The 25,945-nt window shown below is 52.9% G+C and overlaps 1 protein-coding gene across 1 annotated transcript in view; it reads right to left on the bottom strand.

Moving 5' to 3' along the window:
- Positions 1 to 1,489: 1,489 nt before the first annotated feature.
- CIC (capicua transcriptional repressor) overlaps positions 1,490 to 25,945 on the bottom strand; it is a 46,667-nt gene continuing 22,211 nt past the window's right edge. Inside the window, exons 3-21 of the mRNA XM_083515471.1 lie at positions 21,476 to 21,625; positions 21,088 to 21,304; positions 20,612 to 20,741; positions 20,217 to 20,399; positions 19,447 to 19,606; positions 19,166 to 19,356; positions 18,532 to 18,751; positions 15,334 to 15,434; positions 13,548 to 14,817; positions 12,200 to 12,420; positions 11,010 to 11,176; positions 10,663 to 10,856; positions 10,247 to 10,516; positions 8,753 to 9,207; positions 7,134 to 7,405; positions 5,442 to 5,596; positions 4,446 to 4,577; positions 4,050 to 4,181; positions 1,490 to 2,833 (exon numbers count right to left, since the gene is read on the bottom strand). Of these exons, the coding sequence (XP_083371597.1) occupies positions 2,484 to 2,833; positions 4,050 to 4,181; positions 4,446 to 4,577; positions 5,442 to 5,596; positions 7,134 to 7,405; positions 8,753 to 9,207; positions 10,247 to 10,516; positions 10,663 to 10,856; positions 11,010 to 11,176; positions 12,200 to 12,420; positions 13,548 to 14,817; positions 15,334 to 15,434; positions 18,532 to 18,751; positions 19,166 to 19,356; positions 19,447 to 19,606; positions 20,217 to 20,399; positions 20,612 to 20,741; positions 21,088 to 21,304; positions 21,476 to 21,625 (4,970 nt within the window). The 3' untranslated portion in view covers positions 1,490 to 2,483. The remainder of the gene's footprint in view (positions 2,834 to 4,049; positions 4,182 to 4,445; positions 4,578 to 5,441; positions 5,597 to 7,133; positions 7,406 to 8,752; positions 9,208 to 10,246; positions 10,517 to 10,662; positions 10,857 to 11,009; positions 11,177 to 12,199; positions 12,421 to 13,547; positions 14,818 to 15,333; positions 15,435 to 18,531; positions 18,752 to 19,165; positions 19,357 to 19,446; positions 19,607 to 20,216; positions 20,400 to 20,611; positions 20,742 to 21,087; positions 21,305 to 21,475; positions 21,626 to 25,945) is intronic.

The following is a 25,945-nucleotide window of genomic DNA, read 5'->3' on the forward strand; positions in this document are numbered from 1 at the left end:
GCACTATCCTATTTTCTGGGGGTGGCCTGCCTTAAGCAGACTTTGAAAAATTACAGGGATTAGTATAGAACTGTCAAAGCATTAGCCACAGCGTGTAATAGCAGCGGTGGAGAACGAAGCCCTCCAGCTCCCGTTGAGACCCCAAATCCCATCAGCCCCAGTCAGCATGGACAGTGGTCACAGATGATGGGAGTTATAGTTCCCCACTGATATGCATGAACCTTCCATGGAGGGCCTGTTATGTCTCTGCAGCAGGGAATATCACCTTTGTTCCCTGCAATCTTTGCAAGGTAGTTGAATATTGAATCAGATGGAGCACATGCAAGATCTAGAAAGCTGGCTCTTCTGTATAATTTCACCTCCCTAAAGCTGCTCCCTCCCAAACCTTTAGGTAATTGAAGAGCAGGGTCTCATCTCTAAATGGACAGGTGGGGCTTACTGTTAACAGCCGTGGTGCAAGTTCTGTATTGTTCCTTACAGCCACAGCAAGTGGTGGACTCTCCAAACGGTTGACTCACACTCCGTTGCATTCCGAAACAAGACAGATGCCAACAGCACAGCAGGGTTTGAGATGTGGTGCAAGCCAACATTACACAGCCTTGGTGCAGAACCTCGTAACGCTATAAATGCCTACCCAATAATCCTACCATTTACCACTCACAAAAAGAAGTTGCCCCTCCTTATCAGGAAATGGCTGAAAAACAGGCACAGGTCATCTCTCTTCATACGTAGAAACCTAGTTTTTGGAGAGGACCACTGTCTCTACACCATGGATAGGCAAACTAAATCCAGCCCAATCACCACCTAAATCCAGCCCGCAGATGGTCCAAGAATCAGCGTGTTTTTACATGAGTAGAATGTGTGCTCTTATTTAAAATGCATCTCTGGGTTATTTGTGGGGCATAGGAATTCGTTCTTTTCCCCCCTTCAAAATATAGTCCGCCCCCCCTCAAGGTATGAGGGACAGTGGACCGGCCCCCAGCTGAAAAAGCTTGCTGACCCCTGGTCTACACTGATTGCAACCTGCTGTTCAGCCACCTCCTCCTGCCACTCAAGATCCATTTGAAAATTGTTTTGAACAAGGATTGCAAGCCAGAGACACCTGTAAATCAGATGCACAAAAGGGCTCGATTTACGCAGCCAACTCCACATCCTCCTGCTGTCGGTTTTCTTAATAGAGGCGCCTTGAGGTCTGAAGCCTGCACAAGTTCGCTGCAAATATACACACTTTTATTCTGCTGCCGCTGCAGTGTTGCAGAAGGGAGAGTGCCCAGGGCCAAGGCTCACAGGAACCCCTCGCATACACTCATTTCAGACATACCTCTTTAAGGGTTAAAAGCCTTTGGAGGATGCTGGAGTGGAGGTTTTGGAAGGAGCTGGGTTCTGTGCCGCTCCGCACCAGACTTGCAGGAAAATTTGGTGGAAAGCGTATCCCCCACCAAAAGGTGTTCTCCAAAGATGTACGCAACTAAAACTCCACGACTGAACGGATTGTTAAAGAGCTTTAATAGCGTGTGAGGTGGGAGCACCCCAATACAGAAGGGGTTACACACATGGTCAACATGTGACGTGGGGCCGCCAGGGCACTCACGCTCGGGGGGGGGAGCCCCCCCAGCTACCCACACCTGCTCTCTCTTGCTTCTTTGAGTGCTGGGTCAGCCCCTCACTCGCAGAAACCCCTCTCCACCTCCTGTCCAGATGTAGGCTGGTCTGTATGCAGTCTCTACCGCAAGTAACACCCTCTTCTCTCCTTCTCGTTGCCAACGCAGAGCCTTGACCGTCCAAGAGAAGCGGGCGTCGTAATCAACTGATCCCAGCAGCGGTCTGGGTGTGCTTTCTTCTTCCTTCGCCTCCGGCGACCGAAGCAATAACCCTGTCCAGAACTCAAGGCCGCAAACTCCCCGCCCGACCCCCTGCAGCTGTGTGTATGTGTGTGTGTGTCTGGGGAAAGACTCTCCCCTCCACCCCAGTTACGGACACAAAAGCAACGAATATGTGGGTTCTCAAAATATTTAACATTATTAAAAGGGCGGGGAGGGGCCTTGAAATTGGAACCCGACACTTCGCACGGGTCCATCGCTCAAGGCCCTTTGTAAAACTGTCCCCCAACTCGGCCCGTCGCCGGTCTCCGCTGCATTGAGAGAGCAAGACCTGTGTGTCCTGGAATGGTTTTTCAGCACCACCACTCGAGTCCTGGGGTGGAGGGGGAAGCGAAGGGGCTGGCAGCAGTCCAGAGCCCCTCCCTCTCGGAGCAGACGGGCTGGAGAGGAGTGCAAGAAGAAAGGGGAAGAGTCTGCATAGGAAGGACAGCTGCCTCCCTGCTTCCAGTCCCTGAGCAGGGGCACAGAAAATGGGGGAAGCACTTAGCAAGGGAAGGAGGGCAGGAGGGACGAACAGAGATGGCAGCGGGTGAGGGGGGCAAAGCTCCAATATCCCCCCCACACTCCTTTTCCACAAGGCTGTTTCTCTCTGCTCACGGCTGTTCATCTGCTGCTGGTGTTGCCTCCACTGCCGCTGCCTCCTGGGGAAGACTGCTGGTTACAGTCCCAACTGGCAGCTGTGGTAGGAAGGGGGGCAGTTGTGGCGGTGGCGGCAGAGGTGGCCTCTGCTCCTTGCGCACAGTCCTGCGCCATGGTCAGCTCCAGAGGCTGCCCCGCTTCCGCAGCGCTGCCCTGGCTGGCGGGGCCTCCGGGCTCCGGCGTGCTCGGGGCCTGCTCCGTCGGGGTGGCCGCCTGCATGATCTTCTGCCGCACTTCCCGGATCTTGAGCTGCAAGCAGACCTTGGTGGGGAATATGTCGGAGTAGCGGGCCTGGAAAGCCGCGGTGGCTTGGGCTGCCAAAGAGGGAGGGAGAGAGGAAAGGTGGTGAGTGCCGCAGCAAGGAGGATGGGTAGGAGGAGAACGGCTGGGTATAAAAAGGGGGGGGTGCGAAGAAAGCCTACAAGACTAATGCGGATAACTGAACTAGGCCACAAAACACAGAGAGAAAGACTAAGGAATATTACAGTAATCTCTGAAATGTTTTGAATGCTAGGGTCATGGGTTGACGCCCACATTGGGCACAGATTCCTGCATCTCAGGGGGCTGGACTAGATGGTCCTTGTGGTCCCTTCCAACCCTACAATTCTATGGAGCGTATTCCCTCATATGAACCTTCCCTGGTTTTGAGATTTTCTCTCAAGTCCCCCCACCCTCAGAGGCACTCTTGGTAGGGATGCGGGAAATGCTGCCTCGGTGGCTGCTGCCAGACTTTGCAACTCCCTCCCTAGAGAAGTTAGACTGGCTCCCTCTTTGTCCTCCCTCCACACACTTGTTCCAACAGGCTTTGGGGAACTGGGTGCTTTTAATGAAAGGGCTGGTGCTATGCTGTTTTTATTTGTATGGTTTTTATATATTTTTCATAGATAGATAGATTTAATTCTATTAATGTTCAATTTTTAGAATGTTGTTTTTTCAAAAGTGGGGTATATGAATGGATGGGATGAATGAATGAAGTCTGATTCCTCTACAGAGATGCAGCCACCCTTTCTAACAGAACAAATACAGAAACTCTTCCATAGGCAGTGCTTTAACCTGGAGCATACACCCCACCCACCAGCAAAGCCAAAAAATATACAGAAGAAGCCTAGAGGGGTAGAGTCAGTCTTGGTTCCTGTTCCAAACTGAAGGCTGCCATTCAGATAGCAGGAGGATGACGCAGAGTTGTTCTACGTGAGTCTTTCCTAACCTGCTGCCCTCCAGCAGCTGCTGGGACTACAACTTCCATCATCCCCAGCTACTGGCCGTGGTGGTTGGGGCTGGTGAGAGCCGGGAATCCAAAAAAAAACCCGCCAGACGAGGAAAGCTGCTCTCGATTACATTTCCACGACTGCCTGGTGGACCCTAAAATGGCTGCTCAGTTGAAACCCAAAAACTACAGTCATTTTTCTTGCAGTGGAGGAAGGGTCCAAGGGCCGGGGGGGGGGGGGAATGAATCCCCTGCAGGAAAAGGAAAGTCCAAACTTCTGCTCCCCCAAGGACAATGTCAGCCAGGTTGAGCTTCTTCCTTACCTGAAGGGAAGAAGCCGTGATCCTGGAAGAGCTGCATGACCAGAGCTCTCCTCTGGTCCAAGGTACGCCGGAGTGAGGAGTACGGCACCTTCTCGTATTCCAGCTCCCCGAGTACGTCTTCCGTGTCTGTGCCTAAATTGAGAAAGGATCCATGAGGCACCTGGAGCCAAAATGCCCCTTTAAAAAGTTTGGGGTGGCTAAATGTTAGTGGGTGGTTTGCTAGCGGATAGTTGGGAGGTTGCCTGCTCTGAATGGGGTCACCCTCCCTCTGAGGAAGCAGGTACACAGCTTGGGGGTATTTCTGGACCCTTTCAGTGTTGCTTGAGGCTCAGGTGGCCTCTCCTCCACTGCCACCTTTTCTCCCCAATCATCCCCCCGCCCTCCAACCTTACTCACCGGTTTTGTCAAAGGTGAAGATGTCTCCTTCGCACTTGGCACTCTTGGGAGTGTTGGGCTCCGAACTGCAGCTGGAGCGGCGCCGGATCTTCCGCTTGGGGGAGATGGGGTCCTCCGTAGAGGAGTCCAGGTCTGAAAGGGACACCCGCACACAAGTCGTGTTACCAAGTCAGGGGAGGGGAAAGCCCTGCCCCTAAAAAATCTGCACCAAATTAAACCCAAGGATGCAGAATTACGGGAGAGCTTGGAAACAGGAAGCACAAGTTACGCTTCCTTTCCCAGAAATGTGAAAGGGGCGGATATCCCACATTGCTTTTCGACTCCAGTAACCTCCTGGCCAAACCTGTCCTGCCTGGAGACTCTCCACAGAACAGATAGTACCCCGTCCTCCATATCTGTCAGGCTTCGGGGAATCAGATCCCTCCCACGGTGGCAGCCCAGAATCGAGAAACGATTAAAGTTCTTACCAAGCTATTTATTCAATAATTCACAGAGAATGATGAAGGAATGCAGCCTTCCCTATAATGGCATTGCTCCAAGTCCCACCCCCTTCGTCACTCTTATCTTACGTCATCCCTGCGCCAGTTGGTCTGGGCTTCTGTCTCTTGAGCTTTCTGTTCGGCTACTCTCACTGCACGCCTAGTCCTGGGGGAGGGAGACTCAGGAATGCTCTCCAAAGACACTGTCATCTGTCTCTCCCCCCGGTGAATCTACTTCCTCTTCCAATATTGCCCAGCTTTTCACCTCTACATTCTCTGAACTATGTCCTTCTGCAAACCACTGCTCTAAGTCTATACTGTCCTCCTGTTCACAGGAAGGTTCATGAGAAGTGTGGGGGACGGCCACCACCATTCCTCCTCCGTCCAGCCCTTGGCAATATCTGTGTCTGCCATTCTCATCTGCTCCTCCGTGTTTGTCCTCTCTGTTGCCTTGGAATTGCAATGCCCAGCAGCCGCTCCCACAGAAGGCTATTCCTGGCCCTGCCCGGCTCCTTACCGGTAGAGTTCTTGCGCTTCTTCCGGTAGCTGCCGAGGATGGCGCGGGGCGAGGTGGCAAGAGACTGCAGGGTGGGCGAGGGCAGCACCTCCTCGGGCTTGAATTCAGGCAGCTCGGCAAAGCGCTCCTCAAAATCCACCTCCGACAGAACCCTGCTGGGGAAGGGGACAGGGTGTGGGTCACACCGTGCAGTCAGGGGCTCCCACAAAACATGCCCCCCCAACACACACACTGCCCCCCCAACCCAGCAGCCTCCTCGTGCTTTGCTCTTCAAAAGGCCAGTGCTTTCCTCCAGGGTCCCACCACCACCAGTGGCAAGCCTTTGTGGAAAACCTTGTCTACTGAAAAGGCCGCCTTCACCTGTGAATTTAACTTGCAACACCGCCCGTTCCCAAGAGAGTGCTAACCAACGTGTGTGTTTCTGCAGGATATAACGCTGGCACGTACTTTCTTACCAACATGTGAGCTCAGACCAAAACAGGGCACTTTGCACACTTATTTGCACATTAAGGAGGCATGCGCCTTTTCTGGAATTAGGCTGTTACTTCGGCACAAGCATCAACAGCTGTGTAGAAAAGAGCGACACGGAAAGCAGCCTTCACACATTCAGCCCAGGCACATGGTCGGTAGCTCCAGCCCTTCCGGCGAAGTCCGGTGGGTGCCAAACCAAGCTCAAACTCCCCCCTGGCATCTGCAGCTTCCCAAGCTTCCTAGCTGCACAGAGTTTTTTGCACATTAGAATGCACTGCCACGGAACCTCCCTTGGCTCCATGTCACTGCAGGGACAGAACATCTGGGAGAACAAATCTCAACTCTCCACTCAGCCATGAAGCTCACTGGGTGGCCTTGGGCCAGGGACTCTCTCTCAGCCTAGTCTACATCACAGGCTTGTTGGGAAGCTCTAACTGGGAGAGGAGCCACCTTCAGATATCTCAAGGGCTGTCACATGGAGGATGGAGCAAGCCCGTTTTCTCCCGCTCTGGAGGGTAGGACCTGAACCCGTGGCTTCAAGTTAAAGGAAAGGAGATTCCGACTAAACATCAGGAAGAAGTTTCTGACATTAAGAGCTGTTTGACAGTGGAATGGTCTCCCTCAGGCGGTTATGGACCCCTTGGAGGTTCTAAAGCAGAGGTTGGATGGCCATCTCTCATGGATGCTTCAGCGTAGATCCCTGCACTGCAAGGGGTTGGACTGGATGACCCCCAGGGTTCCCCTTCCCACTCTACAGTTCTATGACTCTAGGAGAACCATGTGATAATACATATAATATAAATACAACCAGCATGAACGGCCAACTGGCATGTGAATAATAAAATTATTATTATTATTATTATTATTATTATTATTATTATTATTATTATGGTATCAGCAAGCAAGCTGCCTTTGAGGGGTAGGAGGGGGGAGTTCGGCAACTCCTGATGAAGAACTCCAGATACCCCAGAACACACTTTGTAAAACGTAACTCCTGGGGAAGGGATGTAACTTGGTGATAGAGCATCTGCTTTGCATGCAAAAGGTCCTGGGTTTCAACATCTCCAGGGAAAGACTCCCTGCCTGAAACCCCAGACAGCCACTGCCAATCAGTGCAGACCACTCTGAGCTGGTTGGACCTAATAATCTGACTCTGCATATAGCAGCTGCCTGTGCTTTAGGTCTTTGGCAACCCATTCCTGCAGCTCCCCAATCACTCACTTGTCGACAGAGTCGAAGGTTTTCTTCAGCGGCGGAGGCCGGACCTTGACTTTCTTCCCCACGGGAACCTCCTTCTGCTCGGGCCCTGCCTCGGATGTGGAGGCTGCTGCCGCTGGAGCAAGGGTCGAGGGGCCTCCTCTAGGGGCCTCCGTGGAGCTCGAAGGGCCAGGGCTGAGTGAGGAAGTCAGCGGGCCTACAGATGGGGCAGACGCTTCACTGCGGCCCTCAGCACCAGCCGTTCTCCAGTCCGGGGAAGTGGAGAACTTGAGGGCCTGGGGAAGAAAGGAGTAGGGTGTTTACCACCAGAGAGCGGCTGGGAAGAGGCATTCAGAAGGAGGGCGGGCCAACATGGAGGCAGATCAGCAAGGCTGGCAAATGGGGAGGTGAACTACTAGCGGGGAGACCCTCTCGCTTGCTTTGCCAAGGCAAGATGATTATGTGCGGGAGGTTGTTATATAAATACACAGCCCAGAAGCCTCAATCCCGATGTTCAAAACCCTGTAAGATTTCGTGAGCTTAAAACTGGGTGAAAGCAGGTGAAAACTGGGAAGATCTTCCAAAGCCTCCAGGAGATGCTCAGGCTGCAGCTTGGGGGAATCTCCAGGGACATGCAGCTGTATTCCTACAGCTGTGCTGCCTGGGGCTGATGGGAATTGTAGGCCAAAACATTGGCTGGGGGACGGGACGGGGGACAGGGAGTGCATGTTGTACAAGGCTGGCACAGAGAGAGGCATTCTCAGTGGCTGTGCTCCCCTGACGCAGAACCATCCCCTTGGAGCTTCTGAAGCTTCTGCTGGAGACTTTATGGAAGACTTACATGTGAAAAGGATCTAGGAGTCTTGGTTGACCACAAACTTGACATGAGCCAACAGTGTGATGCGGCAGCTAAAAAAGCCAATGCAATTCTGGGCTGCATTAATAGGAGTATAGCATCTAGATCAAGGGAAGTAATAGTGCCACTGTATTCTGCTCTGGTCAGACCTCACCTGGAGTACTGTGTCCAGTTCTGGGCACCACAATTCAAGAAGGACACTGACAAACTGGAACGTGTCCAGAGGAGGGCAACCAAAATGGTCAAAGGCCTGGAAACGATGCCTTATGAGGAACGGCTAAGGGAGCTGGGCATGTTTAGCCTGGAGAAGAGGAGGTTAAGGGGTGATATGATAGCCATGTTCAAATATATAAAAGGATGTCACATAGAGGAGGGAGAAAGGTTGTTTTCTGCTGCTCCAGACAAGCGTACACGGAGCAATGGATCCAAACTACAAGAAAGAAAATTCCACCTAAACATTAGGAAGAACTTCCTGACAGTAAGAGCTGTTCGACAGTGGAATTTGCTGCCAAGGAGTGTGGTGGAGTCTCCTTCTTTGGAGGTCTTTAAGCAGAGGCTTGACAACCATATGTCAGGAGTGCTCTGATGGTGTTTCCTGCTTGGCAGGGGGTTGGACACGATGGCCCTTGTGGTCTCTTCCAACTCTATGATTCTATGATTCTATGACTTTTCCAGTTTCCGCCTGCCCTAGTGAAATGTTGGGGGGGGCTGGGTTGGCAAAGACGGTTGTGGGATTTCCAAGCGCTGAAAGCACAGGTTGAGCAAAGGCCTCCTGTCTCCTTCTTACCGTCTCGGTCCCTTTGCTGCCCAGTGAAGGGTCACGGACCGCCCTCTCTTCTCCAGCTCCTGCCTCCCGCTGGCTCCAGATTTCTGCGGGCGCCGCCTCTGTGACCTGCGGTTGCTGGGGAGACGGGGGCGACACCGGCTCCCAGGACTCCCGCTTCAGATCCTGGGCTTTGGGCGGGGGGTTCTGCTCGCTGCCCCGGCACACGGGGGAAAGAGGCTGCTCCTGGGGCCCCGCCTCCCGCAAAGTCCGGGCTTCTCCCGCTGCTTCGGCCTCCCGGTGGCATCGCGACCCTCCCGGCTCCTGCTGCTGCCCTCCGGGAGGCCGGGCCGGACCCGGAGAGGGGGAGGATTCGTAAGAGCCGACTGGGATGCTGGCGATTGTGGCCTTCACCTTCTGGAGGGGCTTGAGCGGCGGCCGCTGAGGTCGGGGAACCGTTGGAGGAGCGGCAGGGGTAGCTGAGTAGGAGGGAGGAGGGAAAACGAAGCTGGTTAGAGTCAAGTCAGAAACGCCCAAAAGGGAAAGAAAGCCCACCTAACTCAGGATCTGAGCAGATCCACCACCACAGGAACATAGTGCTGCCAAGCAGGGGTGCCCCACACACTTAAAAAAAAATCTTTAATGGTTAAAGATACAAACATACAACGAAGGTAAGTATTTCAGATTTAAATACAAAAAAGAAAAAGAAAAGAAAAGAAAGAAAGAAAGGGGAAGAAAGGAAAATGTTGAAACAAAGACAAAAAAAAGATAAAAAGAAAAAAAGACCAAAGATTTATCTGACATTATAAAGGTAAAGGTACCCCTGCCCGTACGGGCCAGTCTTGACAGACTCTAGGGTTGTGCGCTCATCTCACTCTAGAGGCTGGGAGCCAGCGCTGTCCGCAGACACTTCCGGGCCACGTGGAAACACCGTTTACCTTCCCGCTAGTAAGTGGTCCCTATTTATCTACTTACACCCGGGAGTGCTTTCGAACTGCTAGGTTGGCAGGCGCTGGGACCGAGCAACGGGAGCGCACCCCGCCGCGGGGATTCGAACCGCCAACCATACGATCGGCAAGTCCTAGGCGCTGAGGTTTTACCCACAGCGCCACCCGCGTCCCTCATCTGACATTATAATCTGACATTATAGCTATCAGATAAAAAATTTTTTTGCAAAAAACTTCCAATCTTTCTCGTTATACTTTTTCTGTTGTCATGGTATTATTGTGCAGTTTTGTGTTATATTCTTTTTCATACATTCAACTATAATGGAATGAACTATAGTGGAATGCACATTTTTTTAAAAAGAGCAAGATTTCTACTCCTTATGGACTTCTAATGATGCAAAGCGATGGGCAACATTTGCGGGGATTACAAACTGCAGCCTAGGTGTACAATTCGTTTCTTTTAGCTCAGTGTCCTCCCTGGCTGCCTCCCCTACTTCTCAGTTTCCTCCCTCTGGGTCAAGCCCCACCTTGAGGCTCCCTGCTGTTACCCACCCACCCACCCATCCCGTACCTGTGGAAATCAGGCCCTGGCTGGGGCCCCCCAGGCTCTGAGTGTTGCTGCCCCCCTTGGGCAGGATGGCTGTAGGAGAGGAGACTGTGACGGTGCTTGTGGCTGCCACCGTGTAGACCACGCCGTGGCTGGTGGGCTGAGCAGGACTGGTCCCCGTGGGGCTGGGGTAGATGGCAGTGATGACCTGCCCTTGTCCGGCACAGGACGCCGGGAGCTGGGGGCTCTGCAGTGGGGACACCACTTGCCCTGGAGCCAGCAGAGGGTTCTGACCTGCAGGAAGCAGAACGGGCAGTGGAATCAGAGGCAAGCCAGTCGACCCTTGGCGCCACCTCTCGTTGCCTCCATGCCCCTTGCCAAGCGCATCCGTCCAGCCTGGCCCCATCCACCCCCCACCCCAGCCACCTTGCCAACCTTACCTGAGAGCAGCGGCTGCACTATGGCCTGCCCATTCGGCCCAATGGCTGTGAAACCCAGTGTCATGGGGGCAGGGCCCACTGAGGACTGAACGTAGGTCGTGGCAGGTGTGGCCGGGGGGGCGCTGGACTGTGTGTGGGAGGCCGAGGTGCCCAGGGAGAGGGGGTGCCCAGCTGTTGACTGCACGTAGGTGATCCTGGGGGCAGAGAGAGAGGGGAGAGTGTGTTATAGCAGAGGAGGTGGCTGATGCTGAAATGAACAAGATCGCGCCCCTGCCACCTTCCCCCCACCCCCCAGGCAGGGTGCCCCCAGGATCTGGCATAGCCAATCAGTAGGGGGTGGTCTGTACCTGGTGGAAGAGGGCAAGAGGACTTTCTGGGTTTGGCTCGGGGAGCCCATGACGGCAGTGGCCACAGTGCCTTGGAGAGCAGCTGGGCTAAGGGGTGGAACCAAGGTGGCGCTGCTTTGCGAGGAGGGCTGGGGCTGAACCACGGGCACCGGGGTGAGCTGGATGATCTGGAAAAGCAGAAAGACGGGGTGGCCAGGCAGACCTGTCAATCAGAGCTGTCAACCAACATCATGAAAACACTGTTTCCACATGCCATTCAGGTCTGATTTGTCAGAATTCAACATCTGCAGTAGTAGGAACAGTAGTCATGTAACCTATGCTGCTTTAGGTGCCCTAACTGGAAAAGAAGAAGGAGCATTGAAGTGGGAGTGGGAACTGCAGCCTGTGATCAGTAGGGACAGGGAGCTGTGAGGAAGAAACTGTCTGGGCCCACCAATCGCCTTCTAGTTTTATCTCTCCTTCATTTTTAAAGTCCCTCCCCACAATCCTGAAACTGATAAACTTGTCCAGAAAGAAAGAGATTAAAGCAGAGTTTTCTCAGCATTCCAGTCGAAGCAACGCATCCTGTACCGAAGTTTCAATCCTCCAGTTTCGCAGGATGCCTGTAGCCCTACAGCAGAGTGCCATCGTTGAGCTGGGTTGAGTTTTTCTTTGCTTTACTTATAGAACGAGCAACTGAATTAAGCATTGCTACACAACGTTAAGAGGCTCTGCTCTCCTCCCCACATTGTACTACGTTAACAATATACTCAAAGAAACTTGATTACATTACTTGCCAAGGAAAAGGGGGCATACAAGTGTATTATAGAAAGTTTGGGGTTTGTTTGTTTTTTACATGCCATGAATTAAAGACCTTGCGGTTCAAGGGAAGTACCTGGACTTTGAAACCCAGAGGGTGACCTAAGTAGGATATGCAGAGGACAGGGAAGAAAGACTCCTACGTGGAGGTAATTTCAAACCCCCATCCCTAGGCTTATCTACTGCTCCATGAACTGACCACCTACCCACCCTTTGTGCAAGAAAGTAATAATAGCAGCCGCCAGAACAACTACTACCACTACTACTACTATTATTATTTGACAGTCCTGCAGCATTTATGCCAAGCGTAGTATTCACAATTAGCAGATAGCACCACCTTCACCCATCGCATAAGGTACCCAGCACAGCCCCCCCCCCCCCAATTAACTAACCTTGCTGGCTGGCTGGCTCCCGTTCTGCACCGGGACGGGGAAAGATGGGGTCACCAGAGGCAGCTGGGTGGCAGTGGAGGTGCGCACCGTCACCTGTGGGGGTGCCATGGGCACCAGGACCTTGCCTTGTACCTGGAGCCCAGCAGGGGGCACCACCTGCCCAGACACGAGGTGGGTTGAAGTGCCGGGAGATGGAGCTTGAACTGGAGACACTGACTGAACTGGGGGGGGGGGGAGAGAGGGAGAGAGAAGAGAGGCGCACACAACGAGGTCAGTTTGCGGATGTCAAAAAGCCCAGCATCTGAGTGGAGCTACCAAGGTACCACATCTCATAAAGGATGTTGAGGACCTGGGAAAGGCACAGGACAGGGCAACTATCGGGAGGACAAAAGCACCTCTCCCTAGGAGGAAAGCTACGTTTGGGGCTTCTCAAGTTTGGAAGATCGATCAAGGATTACGTAATTCTACTGTTTTCCTGCAAAATCACCTTATACTCTGTATGTGGCCGCCCAACCACTTTGATCCACAGAACTGGCACCGTGACAGAGGCCACGTAATGCTTGCTTCCCATTTGCAAGGAATCAAATGTTCCAAGGTGGCGGCACCCATACGGTGGAGCTCCCTGCCTGCTGGCATCAGGCAGGCACCTTCACTGTAATCTTTAAAGGGCAGCAGTTGGGGGAGGGGGTTAGACAAATTCATGGAGGGCAAAGGCTATCAGGGGCTACTAGCTGTGATGGCCACATACTACACATGTTTCTGGAGAGGCCAATTGACCTCATGCCTTGCACTGGGGGCTCCCCACCCAAAGGCACATGGCTCTTGCCAGCCATGGAAAATGGGATACTGGACTAGACAGGGCCCTGGCCCAACGCAGCACGGCTCTTCTTGGCTCTTTTACACCAGGGAGAGCCAATGTGCATATTCTTGTCAGCCGGCCTCCTCTTGCTTGCCCAGGGACCAGAAGTGAACTCTGCCGTACAAAACGGTGACCCACACCGTCACCACTAACAGGTAGGTGAGCTCCGTTAACACAGAGGCGGCAGGAGATTCAGGTAAAAACTCCTTCATGTATTAAAAACGGCTGGAATTTGGCGCTTCTAAAATGTGTAATGCTTTGGGGCGCGGTGACCCTCCAGGGATGAGAGATCCATAAATGAAGATGAATGTCTTTCTGCACTTCATCATGGGGCATGGATGAACTAGCCAGGAAGCATTCTCAGTCTTAGGAATTACAGAGAGACTAGGCAGGGTGAGGTCTACGCCTCTGATGCGATGCAATTATCTTTTTTTAAAAATAAAATATTGGTACGGAGGGCTTCTCAAGCAAAAAGGCCCATGCCCTTACCTTTGGGTGCTGAGGACATGACGGTGACATTGCTGTTGCCGCTTCCTGGGGCAGGCTGGATGATGGGGATGGCTTGGGGTGTGGCGATCACCTTTCCGTTGGCTGGCGGAAGAGTGAAATGGATGCTGGCAGCTCCAGGAGCACCCGCTCCCGCCGGCACCTTTCCCCCGGCCACTTGCAGCTGCTGGGGCAAGGTGGGCAGGATGTACTGCACCTGAGTGATGCCGCCTGCCTTGCCCGCTGCCCCCGAGAGGATGCCCTGAGGCTGCAGGATGCTGAGCGGCACTGGGCCGTTCTGCCCGGGCCCAGGCGGATTCTGCGTGATGAACTGCACCGAGGGCTGCTGTGCAATGGCGCCGGGGGGCAAGACAGTCACCGGAACGGCAGCCCCGCCCGCGCTGCCTGCTTGCCCATAGCCTTGGGCTCCCACAAGGAGGTTGGTCACCACGCTGCCCTGGTTGGCAGGCCCCTTCCCCACAGCGGTCAAGCCTTGCCCAATGAGAGGGCCGGCTACAAGGTGAGGCGACGTGGCTTGGATCCCGGGCATCGCCGAGGGTGGCTGAGTCTTCTTGTCGGCGTAGAGGAGGCCGAGGCGCCCCACAGAAATCCCTTCCGCCTTCGCGGCCCCGTCCGAGGGAGGGGGGCTGAGCAGCGGGAGCCCCTCCCCTGACCCGCGCGGGAAGGGCTTGCTTGCGATGGGCACCGGGGTGCTGCTAACCGGCTTGACCACGTTGGTGACGACGGTGGAGGCCGTGCGGACCAGGCTGGGCGCGCCGCTGTAGCCGATCACTCCCACATTCGGGGCGCTCATGGACGGGGCCGTCACCAGCACGGTGCCCGAGGACAAGCGGGCGGAATCGGAGAGCACCACAGCCTGAAACATTCCACCAGGCGGAGAGATGACCGAGTGAGTCGGGGCGGCCAGGGGGGCCACCCCAGACTCCGTGGCTGCTGCCTGGGAGCCCCCTCCAGCACTGTCTGCCCGCTTCCGCCGGTAAGAGGCCGCCGCCGATTCGAAGCGCGGCTCCAGGCGCTTGGCTGGGGTGTTGTGAGGGCGGAGTCCTCCTCGGGAGTCTTGGGCCTTGAAGGTGCTGGGTGCCAGCTGGAAGGAGCCGTACGTCTTGGGAGGGGGCTGCTGGTCGAGGCTGTGAGGAGGCGGGGGTGGCTCCAAGTCCAGAGGGGGCGGCGGGCGGCAGGGGGCGAAGGCACCGGAGGAAGGAGGCAGCGCAGCCGAGCGGATCACCGGGGAGAAGAGCTTGCGCCCAAAGTCCTGCGAGCAGATGGGGAAAGGGTTAGAAGGCTGCCGGAACGCCCGGGAGCTATCTCCTCCACAGAGCTGCTTTCATACTCTTCCTTACAGCATCACCAGTCCTACACAGCAGCGGGTTGAGACTAGATGAGCATCGGAATCCCTTGCAACTCTACAATTCTAAGTCCCAAAACAGGAATGAGTTCTGAACCAGGACAGTTCGCATTTCGAATCTCACTTCTGCCAAGAGGGCAGCAAAGTCCCCCTCTCTCAGCTCCAGCCCCTTCCCTGCAAAGGACTGTGCTTGTGTTTGCTCATCTCAACACAAAATGTTAATTAAAAACCTCTAAAGACGCCATGCCAAAAGCCAGGAGTTTAGCTTGCCGCAAGGAAGACGCGTGCGGTGCTTTGAATACTCTGAAGCATCCCACTGCCAGACCCCCCCACAAAGCAAAGATTCCTCTCTCATTGCCACAACCTCTTTATGTTGCAAGGCTTATAGTTGCACCCTTATTCCTTTACTTCCAGCCTACTCACCTTGTTGTCGGATTCATCCCCCAAGGAACCCTCACTGTCGCTGTCCGTCACTCGTTCCTTGCATTTGAGGTCAACATCAGCAGGGTTGAACCCATCCTCAGCTGTAAGAGGGCAGAAGCATGAGTCAGCAAGACACCTGACCACCTCCAAACATCCCCCACTCCCTCTCCAAAACTCTCCTGGAGAGGCAGAGATTTTTATCCGAGAGAGATAGGATTACTGCAAATCTGCAAATTCACTTACTGCAAGTACAGGCAAAATGCGGAGCGTTTATTTCTAATTTTTTGCAGGGAAAGGTGTGTGTGTGTTAGAAATTATAGCTGCTGTCCCCTGGAAGAGATCTAAATTAGGGGTGCTCTGGGTGCAGAAGGGAGCTGAGTAATCGGAGGAAAAGGCGGTGCTGGTAGTGGGCCAATAACTGGGGCACAACGAAACACTGCGCAGGACGGAAAACAAGAGGCAGAAATGCCCATCTCTTTACCTGCCCGCAGCCCAGCTTTGAAGCAGAGCAATCTGGATTCTGGTGCATTCAGAGAATCTTGTTCAGTAAATAATCAAGATTGCATTTAAATGCAGATTAAAAAGGGGGTAAAAGGGACCCCTGACCATTAGGTCCAGTCGTGGCCGACTCTGTGGTTGCGGTGCTCATCTCGCTTTATTGGCCGAGGGAGCCGGCGTACAGCTTCCGGGGCATGTGGCCAGCATGACTAAGCCGCTTCTGGCAAACCAGAGCAGCGCACGGAAATGCCATTTACCTTCCCGCCAGAGTGGTACCTATTTATCTACTTGCACTTTGACGTGCTTTCAAACTGCTAGGTTGGCAGGAGCAGGGACTGAGCAACGGGAGCTCACCCCGTCGCAGGGATTCGAACCGCCAACCTTCTGATTGGCAAGTCCTAGGCTCTGTGGTTTAACCCACAGCGCCACCCACATCCCTTAGTTACCTTTTAATGCCAGTACGCACCACTACCACTACGTTCACAATCTAAAAAGCGAATAGCAACAAGAATGGGACTATCCCACTCCTGTAATAAATGCCTCTTGGGATTAGGAAGACACGATATTCAGAATCAGACCACTGGTCTCATCTGCCTCAATACTGTCTGCAGTAACTGGCTGGCGGATGCTCTCCAGGGTGCCAAGCAGGAGTCTACCTGGAAATGCCAATGATTAAGCCTGGGGTCTTTTGCATGCAGGTCACTTGGCTCTACCGCCGAGAACATTCAGCCTCAATAAAGCAGCACAGCAAACTGCCTCACTCTGCATTCTATCCCATATGACAGATTGTGTGCAAGGGAATCAGATGCTTGTTTGAGAGCAGCTTATTCCACATAAACTAATGCAGGGTACGATGATCTCGTGGTACAGAAAACACTGGGGGTTTTTTAATACAAGGGGAAGTCTGAGCCATTGTGGTTATGGGAGTAAGACTGAAGACTTCAATATGAAATGGCAGCTGGGAGGAGATTCCATGCTCCCCAAGGGGGGTGCCTCATCACTCCTCTGCCCTCACTTTGCACCCCCTCCCGCCACCAATGTTTTGAGTTTTATCCCTCTTTCTTCCCTTCTGTGGTGCAATTTGGTGATTACAGCAGCTTGCCTAAAGCTACTGTTCAAAAAGAGGTGGCTGCTTCCATTGCTGAATTGAGTTTGTGTCTAGAAGAGGAAATTCCATTCATTTATTTGAGCTAATAAAATTTGAACGGTTTGGGTAGCGGGGAACATTTGTTTGGCTTACAGTGTAATAGCACAGCTTGTCACTGCAGGTAAAGAACAGTCGGTGTTGCACTCTGACCGAAGTAAATTAAAGTTCCTCTTTATTGGCAAGACTGTGTAAATCGGGAGGAGGGAAAAAACATGGTGGAATCATAGAATCGTATTGTTCAAAGGGATCCTGAGGATCATCTAGTTAGGAATACGGGATCAAACCTGCAAACCTTAGCATTATCAGCACTACACTCTAGCCAACTGAGCTATCCAGGCATTCAGGACAGTCACACTATTCTGCAATCTGCATAAATCATGCTAATGAGCACATATATTTACTTGGTTTGCATATTTTCACTCTGCTTCTCTGATTGTCATGGAAAGGGAGAAAGTGTTGTGCAAGGCACTGAAGCCCTAGAGATCTTACTAACTTTCTCCACCTTTTCAGCTTCTGAGAGGGCAGCATCTGGGAGATGGTCCACCAGCCCATCTTTGCAGTCCTAAATGTAAGAAACTTAAGGAATTCTGAAGATACTAAATCCCAAGTACTAATTTCCCAGTACCATTTTCCATGCCCACAATCTCAGCATACATAGAGAAAGAGAGTCAATAATGGAAGAGTAGCCATTTCTTCATCCTTGTGCTGCATTACCTGTGCAGCAAATCACAAGGTATTTCACAAAAACCCAACTCTTTCTTAAATCCATGGAGGTCACAGCCTTTCCAGTCCCACCCAATCAACTTTAGCATTGTAGAAGTGAGGGTCAAAGATAACTTAGGGGGCCCAGCTTCTCCGCCTCTACAAGCTCCCAGAAAACGCAGAACATCCTTGCCTCCTTGGTTTCACTGAATTTTACCAGATGTAACATCATTTGATAACAGATTAAGTACAAGGTTTGTGTGGCACATGGTGGATTTGCGTGGATTTGGGTTTGCAGGATGACAAACTGGGCCCCCACCGCCCCAGAAAGCAACTTTAAGTCATGCCCTAGAACAAGCTAGGGGTGCCTATAACACAGTGCTGAATAACCTTCTAGTCTGCCAGGGGCAAACAGATCTCCTAGCAAGATTTGGGTCAGTGGGTAGGTAAGAATATAGGTACACTGATATTTATGGCACAAGAGAAGCCCCAAGGCCATACAGGACCACACGCTATTCTTGCTGCAGGTGTGAGGGCAACAGTTAGAAGACCAGCAAGCCTATTCCAAAACAGTGCAGGTCTTACTGCTGAAAATCAGTCCTCCAGCTTTCAACTTAAATTTAATGCTGAACTATTAGTTCATGGTTTGCATCGAGTTCTTGAAACCTCAGCATTTATTTAACGTGTCATCTTCCTCACCCCCAATGTATTTGCAATGTTCCTCACCCTTTGCTTTAGGAGTGGGGCAGCCATGCAGGAATTTAGGGCAACAAGTTTAAATACTCTGAGCTCCGTGTGGTTCAGGGATAAGCGAAAGCGTTGTGCTGGCATTTTGGGCAGGGACTCCTTACCAATGACGTCGTCATCACCCTCCTCTTCGCAGATGACCATTCGCTCCTCGTCGCTGGTCATGTCCTCGCTGGTTGTGCGCTGAGAACGGGAGGCACGGGAGGGGTGCAGGTGCAAGGAGTGCCTGGGGCCTTCGCCTGGGGTTGCAAATGGGGACCCTGAAGGGCCCAGCCCCCCGAACTGCCCCTTCCCACTGACGTACAGAGACTGTCCTGGGCACATCTGGAACAGAATAGTGTCATCTGTTAGAGCCTCGCATCTCCCAGGGCAAGAAGGTGATCCTTGATCTGCGACCTGAAGGATTTTTGTCAGGTCAGACTTCATTTGAAAGAAGGAACTGGGTGGCAAAACAACAGCTGAACCGACAAGGAAGCCCCAGAACTAGTGTAGGCCAGAAAAGGCAACTCCCTTTACAAGCTCCCAAGTCAGGGTACGTGTCTGAGCAACACTGCCTTTGCCTTGCATTCTTGCACTCTTTCTTGTGTGCGCACACATGTGAGCTGGGTTTGCAGCAAGCAATCATTCCTTCTCCTTCCCAAAGCCCCAATTCCCCTGGAATTGATCAAAGCCCAGATTCTCCATGACTTCCTACTGCCCCGCCCCTCGCCGCCAGAACCCAAGAGTGTGCCAACGTACCTGGGTGAGCTCCTGCAGCACCTGGCTGTCACGGTCGCTCTCCATCCCATGCACCCCACTGTGGGAGAAGGCCCGGGGGCGCTGTGCGCCAGGCCCTGCCGAGGGCAGGATCCGCTCCCCATGGCCGTGGCCGGATCCTACCATGCCTGCCTTGCCCTCTGGCCCCAGCAGCACCTGCATCTCGGAAGGGCCTGGTGGGGAAGCAGAGAGTGGTAAGACAAGAAGGAGAGAGTCTTAAAGCGGGGGGGGGCAGGGGGAAGAGAGATATGAAAGGAGCTCACCTCCTGGCACAGCAGCGGTACCCGTCTCAGACATGCTGCGCTCTCGGGTCTCCTTGGAGCACCCCCCGGGCCCTGAGGGCTTCACGTCTGAGCTAGACTTCTTCCGATCTTTGTTACACCACTTCCAGTCAGGGTGTGCTTTGAAATGGGCTTCCTTCACCTGGGTTTTTTTTTGGGGGGGGGGAGAGAGAGAAAAGTTGAGAATGGAGAGAAATGAAGAAAAGATTCCTAGGCGATGTACCAGCTACTGAGGGGAAAAAGTGGGAATGGCTGTCATGGACTCCATGCCGCATAAGTTAAAATTCTGTGCAATGGAGATCTGAATCCCATCTAAAATGAGCAAATTATACATCATTGCTATATACTGGGGAAAGAAACAAAGCAAGACACTGCATCTACGTTCCCTTTAAAACTGCTGCTTCTGAGATTTTACTAGGTTTTAGCTACGAATTTTCCAAGCATATCTTGGCAACCTAAAGGCCGGAGACTTGCTTTTGTAATTACATGAAAACAGATATTCTCCGGAAACTCAGGTCTGCAACCATACAACCTTGCATACCTTTTCTGTACTCCTGAAAAAGTTACATACATACAGCCCTGGCTTTCACCATCAGGCCCTGCTTAACAGCATCACTCTTGGGAGACAGAATGCTGGGTGAAAGGAGCCACTGATCTAAGCCAGGCATGCTAGCTGCACAATGGGAGGCAACAGCACTTGCAGATAAGGCGCCCGACTCGCTCTCCGTGTTACGCTCCCTAGGAGGCTGTACCTGGAAGGCCAGGTCGTGGTACTTCTGTTTCTCCTTGGGCCCCAGCGCGTACCACCACTCGCCTAGGATCTTGCTGACGGTACGGTTGTCTTGGTTGGGGTGCCGTTGGTGCACCAGGGCCCGGTGTCGCTTGCTGAAGATCATGAAAGCATTCATAGGCCGCCGGATGTGATCTTTTTCTCTCTGCAAAAAAAAAAGGGTGCGTGTGGATGCAAAGAGCCACCAAAGCCACCACTAAACTTATATTTTACCTAGGGTGAACTCTGAATACTGGTGGAGCATTCCACAGCTGAATGAGGAGAAGGAAGGCTGAGGAATATGAGAGAGAGAGAGAGAGAGAGAAGGAGAGGGAGAGAGAGAGAGAGAAGAGGAGATGACAGGAAAAGATCCCTCACCTTGTTAGGACTGCGCCCATCCTTTTCGGAAGATGAATCTCGGTCTTTGGGCAGAGCGCTCAAGGACTGGGTACGACGCTTGCCCGGCAGCAGTGGGAGTTGCATCTCAGAAGATACAACAGACAGGAACCTACAGAAGGAAGTCCAATTTCACCATCTTCTCCAAACTATTCCCAGCGCCGGCACCTCACCCGGGTCTCCTGACATCCTCCTTCAACTTAACCATGCTCCCTGTTCCCTCTCTGTTTTAGGGTTCTCTCCCAACTGCCTCACGCCGCTCCTTCCAGCAGCACATTCCCTGCTCCACTGTGCTGCGGTCCCACCTCTGTCATGGACTTATAGCTTGCGCAAATCGCCCACAGCTATAAAACAGCTGTCTGTCAGGTAGGGGGGGGGAGCTGTGACCTCGCAAGGCTGTTGGAATAAGAACCGCAACAAAGCACGATGGAGCAGCCCCGGAAGGCAGCAGAACTCACGCATCGTCGTGATCGCTCTCTGTCTCGCTGTCCAGGCGCGAGTGCCCTGGGACGTCATCTTCCTGCTGGGCTGGCCCTCCGCTCCCTCCAGGAGTTGCCGCTGATGGCTGGGAAACTGGAGTCGGGCTGTCAGGGTGCGAAGTGTTTGGCCTCCCTGCTTCGGCCCCGGAAGATACGCTGGGGAGCTCATGGGCCACAGCAGCTGATTCTGGGGGTTCTGAAATGGAAAGCCTCAGGTGAGAATGAACAGCCATGTGCTCTTGCGGAGGAGGGCAAGGAGTTGCGCGCATGCCCGGTCCTACCTGCTGGCCTGTCCCGTAGCAGGAAGCCTAGGTGGAAATTCTGCACCTGCCCCCTTTCTTCCCCCCGCCCCGCCCTGCGCACTTGCCTTTGTTCTGATTGGATGTAGACGGGTGGCTGACAGGCTGCTGGCCTTCGGTCGGCTGCACGGAGGAATCGGGCTGGCTGGGAGCCAGGAAGGGCACAAGGGAGTGCCATGGGAATACAGCCACAGACCGTGGCTCCACATTTGTCCACACTGGAAGGAACAGGAGAAGAAAGAAAGTGTTGCAACAGTCAGCTCAGACCAGCAAGTAAAATAAAGGGAATATGAGACTGGGAGTCAGAACTCCAGGGTTGAATCAGTCCAAGTCTCCCTTCCTCCAGTTCCCTTTCTCTCTCATGCACACCTCTAACAGCCTCATCCTAGTTGTGTTTCCGTCCAGAATCCTAGCAGCCACAATCTGTGCCATGCCTTATCGCTAGCTTCTAGGTCCCTGGGGGTGGGAGAGATTTTCTCCTTTGCCTGCCAGGAAGCAACACCCCCCCTCCTCCGCCCTTCCCAGCTGGAAGCCAGGCAAAGGAATTTTACAGCTGCAGGAGGGGAAGGGGAGGGAAGGGGGGAGGGGCCCAGCTCACTCAGACTCCCACGCTTGCTGGGGCAGCCAAGCTACTTGGCTCCATCCCAGCCAGAGGGCTTGAGAGCATCCTCAGGAGCTCAGCCTGCGTGGGGCAAGGGAAGCCAAACAGCGCCCCAGGGCTGTGCCCTCAGGAGAAGGTCCTCCCAACCTAGGAAGAAGTGTCCATAGACATCAGCACCGGCCCCCATTAGAAGCTATTCCTTGAAGGTGGAAGTGATCTGCTTGCACTGGCTCTCCCTCCCATCACTTCCTGCTGCCCCTGTATCAGGCTAAGCAAGACTTCCTTCTTGGGGTTCCAAGAAAAGGCTATTATTGCGTAGGAGAGAGAGACCTGAGCTGGCTTGCATGTGTTTGCGTACGCGTGTGCACACACAATCAAATTTGCAGCATCTGTACTTCCTGGTTCTATGGAACCCAAAAAACAAACTGCATATGCAACACCAGTAAGCCCAAAATATTGTGTAAACACCTCTACAGGACACTCTCAGCTCTATGGCACGTGGACTCACAGTGTCCACTACAGCTTAACTAAACCAGTGTGACTAAACCAGAGCCTTGCACCACTGCAACAGACCACATCATGTGTTGTTGTTTTTTACAGGAAACAACCTAGGACACATTGCAGGGCTGCCTAGATCAACTTCAGTCATACAGTGGCAGCAGCAGGGCTCTCTGTTCCAGCATCAAACACACAATTAGTGCCACCTCTACCACCATCCCACGAACAGCCTCTACAAAACACAGCTGACATGCATAACTGGAAAACTACACGCTAATCAGCTGTGCACAAAGATGCCTCAGGCTTAATTCTGTGGAGTAAGTAGTGTTGATTCTAAACAACAGCACCAACTTACAGCACAACCTAACATACTTTATGCTACCCTCATCCCCGTGAAGCAACTGCTGCTCAGGGTCACCTGCATTCTTAAGTGCTCAGCACTCCACAAGCAATATTATACCTACCAGAAAACCAATTCATACTTAGTTTTGACTATACTTTGGAGGAATAATACACAGAAGGCCGCAGGTTTGATCCCCGGCATCCCCAGCTAAAAAGGTCAGGTTGGGAAATGCCTCTACCAGACACCCTGGGATGCTGCTGTCAGCCAAAGTAGGCAATCCTGAGCCAGATGGACAAATACCGTATTTTTTGCTCTATAAGACTCACTTTTTCCCTCCTAAAAAGTAACGGGAAATGTGTGTGCGTCTTATGGAGCGAATGCAGGCTGCACAGCTATCCTAGAAGCCAGAACAGCAAGAGGGATTGCTGCTTTCACTGGCAGCGGATGATCCCTCTTGCTGTTCTGGCTTCTGAGATTTAGAATATTTTTTTTCTTGTTTTTCTCCTCCAAAAACTAGGTGCGTCTTGTGGTCTGGTGCGTCTTATAGAGCGAAAAATACAGTGATCTGTCCTGGTATATAAAGTTTCCCATGTTCCTGCATTGCTCATCATTCTTTTGCAGGCTGGGGGCTTTCGATTTTATTTGGATTTTACTTACGGTTTGGGATTTAAAAAAAGAAGGATGTACTTATTTGATAAGAAGAATGCTAAAATCATAATAGAACCGGGGGGGGGGGGGGAATCTGATTTCCAGAAAGAAAAGGATAGTTCTATTCCCACTGCTGAGCCCCTTTCCCATCATTCCTCTCTCTCTCTTCCTTCCTTTGCAACCCCTGATGGATCAGTCACATCGCTCCTGTGTCTGCGTGTAAAGTTAACTCAATTATTAAAAGCACTCAGAGCATCGTGGTTGGACTGTGCCGGGAAATGCTGGCTCAGTGGCTTCCTGTCCTCCGGCTGGTGACCACATCCCTATGCGGAGGGGGAGGATGAGAAGGGAGGGGGGCGACAGCAGAAGGAAGGGCACGAAATAGTAAGACCCTCCCTCCGGTCTCAGCAAAGCAACAAGACTCTTAAAATGTCGTGATTGGAGGCTGCCCCCTCCCACCCACCCCCAAGTAAAGATTACTGATCTAGCTTCCAAGATTGAAGCCACTGTCCATCGAGAAAAACTACAACACACGTGATGAAGAAAGTATAGACACAGTGCTTGTCTGAAGCTGCACCATGTGGAATCCTGGCATCCCGCGTCCTTCCCTGACCCCCAAGATGCCCCCCCAGGATCCAACACAGAGAACAGGACAAGAAATCCAGTTTCCAATTTTGTCATAAACCAACCGCAAGCCCACCAACATTCTCTAAGCCTCAGTTTCTCACCTACAGAGGTGGAGACAAAGCAATCAAGTTCACAGAGCTGGCATGGATGCAAGACATGGCATGCAAATTAAAAGAACTGAAAGCATGAAAACAGCAACACATGGAATCTTTCTCCAATCACCTTTCCACAGAGGATGCTAATAAAGGGGTGGGGAGGAGAGGGGAGGAGTGCCCATAGGGAGGGGCTTCAGACAAAACTCAGCCAGGGTTGCCACCTTTACCACAGGCTGCTGTGTCTTTTTACTGCATCCAGAAATGCTGAAAAAAAATGCTGCTGTTCTGTCACTTGCAACATCTCCAACTCCAAGAAAAAGTTCACCTGGGTGCCAAGCTGCTGCTAGCATAATGGACCACCAAACACAATACTGCAAATTCAAATATCCAACATTTGCTCCTTAAGACAAGGAATAGAAATAGTAGCCACGGAAGGGGGAAAGGGAAACTTCAAATACCATTCCCCATCTGCAGCCAACTGACCTCCTGAACTTAAAAGGGGACTATGTGAATGAAATGGAAATATCAAGGAACCCACGCCCCCTTCCATCCTGCAGATTTCACCTCTACAGTCATCTTGGTATGAAATGGAAGACACCCTCAATCTCTTGCGACACAAGAAAGGTTAAAGGTGAGCTTCAGGTCAACTATATCTTCAAATCACCCATCTTTCCAGCATGAAGAGAGTACGAGAGAAGACCAAGGCGTGCCTTGAATGTCTCCATACACAAACAAATCCACCTTTCAGAATTACCCCTCTGCAACCCAGAATTCACTGACCGAACATGCCTAGCCCCCTGTGCGGCAGAGGGGGCAACGCTGACGGGGGTCTTTCTGTGGAGAACATCCCAAGGCGTGTTGAGCCGTTGTCCTGAGGGCAGGTGGACCACGTGTCTCTCAGCTGCCCAGTCCGGAGAGCATTCTCCCCCTGCCCTTGCCCTGGGGAGGGAGGCGTGGGGGGTGGTCTCTTTAACAGGCCTACTGAAGTCTGCAGCTTTGGGTGTGCGCTGGGTCAGCAAGCCAGTTCCGCTCCACGGCCGAGGGCCACCTTAGAAAGTCCCATGCGGGGCGAAGGCCAGCTGGATGTCAACAGTCTGAAGGCTCACCACCACACTGCCGCCCATGTGCAACAGCAGCAGCAGGAGGTGCAACACTCTTCTCCTACGGCCTGCTCTGGTCCTCCTCACAGGCGCAGCAGCATGTCCGGCAGTCGGCATGGGGTAAGTTAGGAAACATCTTAGGGTGGGGGAGCAGAGGGAGGCGAGGTAGGTAGCCGTGTGGCGGTGGCGTGTGTGCGCGCGCACCCATGTGCCAAGCCGGCTGCTCTGGCAGTGTGTGCAAAAAGAGAGGGGCGTGTGGGTCCAGCAGTGTTGAGAGGAAGGTGCTGGTGGGAGAGAAAGAGAGGGAGGGAAGGAAATAGAGGCTGCTTTGAGGTGCAGTTTCTAGAGGTGGGTGTGTGCGAGTATGCAAGGGCACTTTAGCACCTCAGCGATGAAAGCGGGTGGGTAGGAAGGAGAGAGGTTGGAAGGGGGGCGGGGAGAGAGAGCGCCCACACCGCCTGCCCCGATCCCCGGCCAGAGGCTTGTCGCCTGGCAGGATTACGGTGTGCGCGCATTGGGAAGGCAGGAAGAGACCGGGGAGGGGGGGGGAGGGGAGGAGAGGGGGGGGAAGGGGAGAGGTCGCGAGTTGTCCGCCTATTCCCGTCTGCCCGCCTCCCCTTCCTCCT

This window comes from Podarcis liolepis (assembly GCF_965112155.1).
Source record: "Podarcis liolepis genome assembly, chromosome: 7".
In the NCBI taxonomy this organism is placed as follows: Eukaryota; Metazoa; Chordata; class Lepidosauria; order Squamata; family Lacertidae; genus Podarcis; species Podarcis liolepis.